The sequence below is a fragment of the Arachis hypogaea genome, chromosome 5 (assembly GCF_003086295.3).
Source record: "Arachis hypogaea cultivar Tifrunner chromosome 5, arahy.Tifrunner.gnm2.J5K5, whole genome shotgun sequence".
Taxonomy (NCBI): domain Eukaryota; kingdom Viridiplantae; phylum Streptophyta; class Magnoliopsida; order Fabales; family Fabaceae; genus Arachis; species Arachis hypogaea.
The window spans coordinates 6,346,343-6,353,928 of NC_092040.1; the positions used below are offsets into that span (position 1 = coordinate 6,346,343).

At 43.6% G+C, this 7,586-nt stretch overlaps 1 protein-coding gene across 1 annotated transcript; it reads right to left on the minus strand.

The window, feature by feature from the left end:
- On the minus strand, nucleotides 1-1,729 carry LOC112803187 (uncharacterized). The gene is made up of 3 exons (XM_025846699.1): nucleotides 1,502-1,729; nucleotides 715-1,374; nucleotides 1-594 (listed from the first exon to the last, which is right to left on the minus strand). The coding sequence occupies exons 1-3, from the start codon at nucleotides 1,727-1,729 to the stop codon at nucleotides 1-3; spliced, it is 1,482 nt and encodes a 493-aa protein (XP_025702484.1).
- Nucleotides 1,730-7,586: the final 5,857 nt, after the last annotated feature.

Sequence of the window (7,586 nt, forward strand, 5' to 3'; positions counted from 1 at the left end):
TTACCCATCACTTTTTTTATTCTTTAGGGGCCTTCCCAGTTCGCCGCTAGCTTGCCTGCTCCAGGGGTCGGTGGGCCGATGTCGTTTCGCCTTAGGACGAGATCGTTCGGTTCGAATTCCCTTTTGAGCACTTTGGTGTTGTAGCGCAAGCATCCTTTGTTTTAGCGCTGTCTCTGTCAAATGGGCCATTTCTCTGGTTTCATCTATCAGGTCCTTTTTCACGGCTTCCTCTACTCCTTTCAAAAGTAGCCGGGGGCTCGGTTCCCCGATCTCTACGAGTATTACCGCATCCAACCCATACGTTAGCCGGAAGGGAGTCTCCTTAGTGGAGGATTGTTCGGTTGTTCGGTAAGACCAGAGGACCGAGGCTAGTTCGTTGGCCCAAGCACCCTTTTTATTATCCAATCGCTTCTTCAGCCCTGAAAGGATAATCTTGTTGGCAGACTCCACCTGTCCGTTTGTCTGGGGGTGTTCTACCGAAGAGAACCTTTGTCTTATACCCAGGCCGTTGAGGAATTCCGTGAACTTCTTGTCGATAAACTGCGTGCCGTTGTCCGAGATGACGACTTCTGGAATCCCAAATCGCGTTATCACCTGCCTCCACATGAATTTCTTGCAATTGGATGAGGATATGCTAGCTAGTGGTTCGGCTTCTATCCATTTGGTGTAGTAGTCAATGGCGACTATGAGGTACTTGACTTGCCCAGGACCGACTGGGAAGGGTCCCAAGAGGTCGACTCCCCATTGAGAGAATGGCCGGGAGGACGTTAGCAGGCTTAACTCGGAGGCCGGTGCCCTGTGGAAATTGGCGTTCTCTTGACACTTCACACATTTTTTGACGAACTCCTTGGAGTCTGCCATCATTGACGGCCAGTAGTATCCGGCTCGAATTAATTTTCTTGCTAGGGCCTTGCCTCCTACGTGGTGTCCGCAGCAGCCTTCATGGACTTCCCTGAGTACGTAGTCCGTTTGGTCGGGGTGTAAGCACTTCAGCAGGGCCTGGTTGAGCCCTTTCCTGAATAGCTGTCCTTGGATGACGGCGTATTTGGCTGCTTCCCTTCTCAGTTTCGCCGCGTCCTTTTCGTCGTCAGGGAGTTTGCCATGTTCTAGGAAGCTGGTGATGGGGTCTAGCCATGAAGAGCCCAGCCTTGACACGTGCAAAGTGACCGCTGGTTCTCTTGTCATACCTTGGATGAGAGACCGGTTGCCTTCTCCCGGTTTAGTACTGGCCAACTTTGATAGGAGGTCTGCCCGTGTGTTCCTTTCTCTAGGTACGTGGTGGACCGTGACCTCCTCAAATTTTTTGCTTAAGTTTTTGACTTTTTCCAAGTACTTTTGTAATAACGAGTCTTTGGCTTGGTAGCTCCCGTTTACCTGGGAGGTGACGACTTGAGAATCGCTGCATATTTCCAGTCTTGTTGCTCCGACTTCCGCTGCTAGGGTTAGACCCCCTATAAGGGCTTCGTATTCTGCCTGGTTGTTCGAGACGGGAAATTCAAACCTGACCGACTGTTCGTATACGACTCCAACCGGGCTTTCCAGGATGATCCCGGCACCCCCCAAACGTCTGGTTGGAGGCTCCGTCCACGTGGAGCTTCCACCGTGTGCTCGTTTCTTCAGTTGGATCCCCCGTTACTTCTATTAGAAAATCTGCCATCGCCTGCGCCTTGATGGCTTGCCGGGGTTCGTATTGTATGTCGTACTGGGAGAGTTCGATGGACCAAGTCATCATTCTTCCCGCCAAGTCGGGCTTTTAAAGTACTTGCCGGATTCCCTGGTCCGTTCTTACGACAACCTGGTGACTTTGGAAGTATTGCTTTAACCTCCGTGAGGAGGTCAAGAGTGATAGAGCTAGCTTTTCCAGTTTGCTGTACCTTAATTCTGCCCCTTGCAAGGCTCTGCTTATGAAATATATTGGTTGTTGAGCCTTCCCTTCTTCCCGCACCAGAACTGCAGCCAGGGCTTCTCCTGTTATGGCGAGGTACAGGTATAGCGGCTCCCCGTCCTTTGGCTTCCCGAGCACAGGTGGTGCCGCCAGGATTTCCTTGAAGTGCTGAAAGGCTTCCTCACATGCGGGTGTCCACTCGAACGCCATCCCTTTCTTCATGAGGTTAAAGAATGGCAGGGCCTTTGTTGCCGATGCCCCGAGAAACCGGGATAATGAAGTCAGCCGCCCCGCCAACCTTTGGACGTCCTTGATACAACCCGGGCTCTTCATCTGGAGTATCGCCTGGCACTTCTCCGGGTTGGCTTCTACCCCTCTCTGAGTTATCATGAATCCTAGGAACTTGCCAGCTTCCATGGCGAAGGCACATTTGAGGGGATTCAGCCTCATGCCGTGTTGCTGGAGAGACGCGAATACATTGTCCAGATCCTTTAGGAGGTCGTCGGGTCGCGTTGTTTTCGCGAGGATGTCGTCGACATAGACTTCCACTGTCTTGCCTATTAGATCGTGGAATATTTTGTTCATCAACCTTTGGTATGTTGCCCCTGCGTTTTTCAGGTCGAATGGCATCACCTTGTAGCAGAAGGTTCCCCCTGGCGTTATGAACGCTATTTTGTCTTCATCTGGACGGTGCATCAGTATCTGGTTATAACCGGAGTAAGCATCCATGAAGCTTAGGTAACGGTAGCCCGCCGCAGCGTCGACGAGTGCGTCTATGTTATGGAGAGGGAAACAATCCTTAGGGCATGCCTTGTTAAGGTCAGAGTAGTCTACACACATTCTCCACTTGCCGTTGTGCTTTTTCACTAGAACTACATTCGAGAGCCACGTCGAGTAGTCCACTTCTCGTATGAAACCTGCTTCTAGGAGGCTGGCCGTCTGCCTGGCCACCTTCTCCGCCCTCTCTGTCGACATCTTTCTCCTCCGTTGCGCTATCGGGCGTGCTTCCGACCTGACAGCCAGATGGTGTGACATGATTTTTGGGTCTATGCCTGGCATGTCGGCAGGTGTCCAGGCAAACAAATCCCTATTGGCCCTTATCATTTCGACCAAGGGCTCCTTTAACTCACATGGAAGGTTCTTGTTGATGAACGTGAACTTCTCCTCCATGTCGCCGATCATGAATTTTTCCAGATCCCCTTCTGGTTCCGGTCTAGGTTTGTCGTCTACTCTGGCGTTCAGGTCAGCTAGGAACACACCGGACGCCTCTTTGGATTTCTTTCTTAGGGAGAGGCTGGCGTTGTCGCAGGCGACTACCGTCTCGAGATCCCCTCTTATGGACCCTATAGATCCGTCATCGGTAACGAACTTCATGACTAGCAGCTTCGTGTTGATTATCGCTTCAACATCGTTTATCGTCTTCCTTCCCAAGATGATATTATAGGCAGTGGAATCTCGGAGGATCACGAACTCGGCCATCGCCGACCTTCGACCTTGAGCTTGTCCTACCGAGATCGGTAGGGATATTACTCCGTCAGGTTTGATGAAGTGGTCGCCCAATCCAATGACCCCGTGCTGGTGAGTCGTCAGGTCGGCGTCCTTTAGCCCTAGTGCGTCAAATACGTTGTGGAACATGATGTTTGAATCAGCCCCTGTGTCGACAAGGATGCGTTTGACGAGGCCGGTTCCTACTCTGGCCGTAATGACCATGGGAGGGTTTTCCGGGGCGTCGTCGAACCATTGGTCTTCCGGGCCGAAAGAAATGGATGGAGGCTTCTTAGAGTTTCGCACCAACGAGGAGGAGACCGCCAAGACCTTAGCATCTTTCCTATGCGCCGATCGAGATTTTGGCGCAGCGTTTTTGGCTGTCACCACGTTTATCACAGTGAGACCGTGGTCTTTATCTTCTGGCTCTTGTTGCCGCTTTGCCGAACGGGTTTTGCCTTCTTCGTCTTGGTCGCGATAGCATCTCCTCGGTTCTCTGATAAGATGAGAGAATGCTGCTAGCTTGCCTTCCCTTATCGCTTGTTCGAGTGCATCCTTCAGGTCAAAGCAGTCCTGCGTTTGGTGACCGTAACCCTTGTGGTAGTCACAATAGAAGTTCTTGTTTCCTCCCGTACGGTCCTTGAGTGGTCGGGGCTTCGGCAGGATCCCCTTCTCGGCTATTTGTTGATAGACTTCCACGATGGGGAGAGTGAGCGGGGTGTAGTTGGCGAATTTCCTGACCCGGGGGAACGGCCTGGGTGCCTTGCTTGGTGCCTCTTCCCTGGTTTGTTCCTTTACTCTTTCTCCGTTACCCTGTTGCCGAGTTTGGCTGTAGCCGGACTGCCGCTTATTGGCAGCCACGACTCGGCTGACTTCCTCGTCGTTTATGTACTCTTTGGCTACTGTCTGGATCTCGTGCATCGTCCAAACTGGCTTTGTGGTAAGGTGTTTTCGAAAGTTTTCGTTGAGGAGACCGTTCGTCAGGCAAAGGCTGGCCACCGAATCGGTTAGGCCGTCGATTTCCAAGCATTCGTCGTTGAACCGATCCAGGTACTTCCTGGTCGGCTCTCCCTGTCTCTGGGTTATCCCCAGAAGGTTGATCGGGTGCTTTGCCTTTGCTATTCGTGTTGTAAACTGGGCCAGGAACGCACGACTGATGTCCGAGAAACTGTAGATGGATCCCTGCGGGAGGCCGTTAAACCACCTGATCGCGGGTCTCGCTAGGGTTACCGGAAAAGCACGGCACCTCACCTCGTCCCCTACTCCCTCTAGGTTCATCCTCGCCTCGAAGGCCGTGAGGTGTTCTAGAGGGTCTTGAGTTCCATCGTACCTCATGTCCGTTGGTTTGTCGAAGTGTTTCGGCAACCGGACTTCGAGGATGGATCGGTGGAACGGGGTGACGCCCATTATCACAGGTTGTCATGTCCTCCCGGACCTCCCTTCCCCGTCTTCACGATCTCGTGCCATGCGGCGTGTCTCCCTGCATGTATTGATGCATCCACGGTTGATTTTGTGCCTCTGGAGCTTGTACTTATTCTCCAAATTATCGACATTGCTCTTATACTGCTGTCATGTAGGATATTTTGTTAATTATTTATCTTTGACCCCACAGTGGGACTAAATTGAAGTTAAATGAAACTTTTTTAGATTCAAATAGAACACTTTAAACCTTAAGGATCAAAACAGGATTACACCCAAACGTAGGAGACTAATTTAGTACTTTACCCTTATTTATATTAGAAAAAACTATTTATAGAAAATGCTGAAAAGAGAATGGAAGGAATTTCATTATTTACAAATGTTACTTGTATCATTTAGAAAGAAAAAAATTAGATTAAAAAAATTCAATTAAAAATTTGAGTTTTTGTATGTAAAAATATTAATTTTTGTGTGAAAATTTATTTTTACATGTAAAAACTAATTTTATAGTATAAAAACTATTTTTTTAGTATAAAAAATGGTTTTTTGGTGTAAAAACCGATTTTTTAGTGTAAAAATTTCTTTTTACATGTAAAAACTAATTTTATGGTATAAAAAGTAATTTTTTAGTATAAAAACCAGTTTTTAGTGTAAAAACTGATTTTTTATATAAAAATTGGTTATTTTTTAAAAATTGATTTTTGCTTTAAAAATCGGTTTTGAATTTTACAAATCGGTTAATAACCGGTTTCATCATGTAAAACCAATTTGGTTAATTAACCAATATTATATTTTTGGTTAACCAAAAAACTGGTTTGATTTTTGGATTAACTAAACCATGAACACCCATATACCTTGCTATCTTATTCCATCCTCGATACCTCAATATCTTGAGTGGAAGATGAAAACCTGCCATGTTAAAACTGCTCCTGTTGATGCCATTGAATAATTTTTTTCAGGGTATTGTATGGCTCAATCCCTGCTTCCAAAGATATGTCTACCACCATGCTTGGACCTTCTCTTCGAGATTGGCCCTATAATGATTAAGGATGGAAATCTTGTGACCCACTTTAGGATTTAACGTTTTGGTTACTTTTTTAAATTGGATGCCAGAATTTTGTTTGTTGATGCTCGTAATTTTGTTAGTTGATGTGTGAATATATTCTTTCGTATTTCTCACTAAGTCGTAGTAATTTGTTTGCCTTTGATCCCATAGCCTTTGTTAGTTATTGTTGAATATTAGTAGATAGAAGGTATCAAATTTTGTGACATATGGTAGTAACTAGTAAGTAGAGTAGTTTATTCTTTTCTTTTCTTTTAGAGATGTGTTAGATAGAACAATGTATATACTTTTGAAAACTAAAGTGTTTCTTTTGAACCAAAATTTGGGTAATTACTCTTTTCTAAATATGCAAGCAATTTTGTCTAGTTGGTCACCAAAGCTTTAATTTTCTTTCTAGTATCATTTCATGTTGTGAATGACCTTATTTTGCAAACAAAACAGTTATAAAGCTACTGTAAATCCGAAAATATTCGAAGTGTTCACCTGCTTTGTTAGGATTTATAGTAAATAAAGATCAGTTAATAAAAGGTTAATAAAAACTTAACAAATAAAAAAATGTCTTACCGTCTAAATTGACATCATATAACATGTCAACCATTTGCTATCACCAAGAATCCAATTGATACTTTTTTTTCCCCATAAATTAATTAATCTAAAGTCAAAATTCTCAAAAGATCTAATTGTCATTTTATTTTTATTTTTTTTAAAACACAAATATCTCTCTAAATAAGTTTACCAAATTAAGTGTTATTGGCCAAAATTGACTTATTTTCAATTGTATAGCTAGCATTGTCGTCCTAAATATTCATGTTCCAATAACAAAGCTTAGGGTAGGATCCAGAAAATGAAATAGAAATCTTATTGTTATTTGGATGAAACTTTTTTCAATCCTAAAACTTAATGGTAGTGTTTATATATACTATTAATTATAGTAAATTGTCTATTTATAAAAGATCATTACTTGCATAACAACTTTTAGAGCAAAATTTTATCTACTTTATTAGAATTTGTAGTAAATAGAGATTAACTGATAAAAAATTACATAAACAGTTAAAAATTCAATAGATAAAAAATATTGGTAGAAACTCAGGTACAATCGATTTCACGTGAAGTTGATAATTGAGAGCCGTTAGATGATTTGACTGATTTAACTAAATTTTCATCTAACGACTATCAGTTATTAATTTCACGTAAAATCGACTGCACTTGAGTTTATACCAAAAACATTTTACTGTCCAAAATAACATCACATCATATGTCTATCGATTATTATAGTGGAAGACTTAATTAGCATTTTTTTTTTCTTCAATGATTAATTAGTTCGATATCAAAATTCTCAAAAAACATATTTGTGACTTTACTCTTTTTTTAAAAAATATAAATATCTCCCCAAACAACTTTACCAATTCAAGTGTTGTTAGCTCTCACCTCGACCCGGTAAAGACTATGCGATAGATCTTGTTGGTAGAGTGGCGAAGATTGATTGATTTTAAATTGTATGATTAGCATTATCGTCCTAAATATTCATTTTCAATAACAAAGCTTAGGATAGAATCAAGAAAATGAAATAGAAATCTTATTGCTATTCAGATCAAACTCGGAGAACCTCGGTCATTTTGGTAGCACACAGTAGCACCAGCAGTCAAGGAAAAGACAGGTACACAAAAACCTCAACAACAACAACAACAACAATAAGGGTTTTAGGGAAGTCAAACATTCTAAACAAGCATGAGG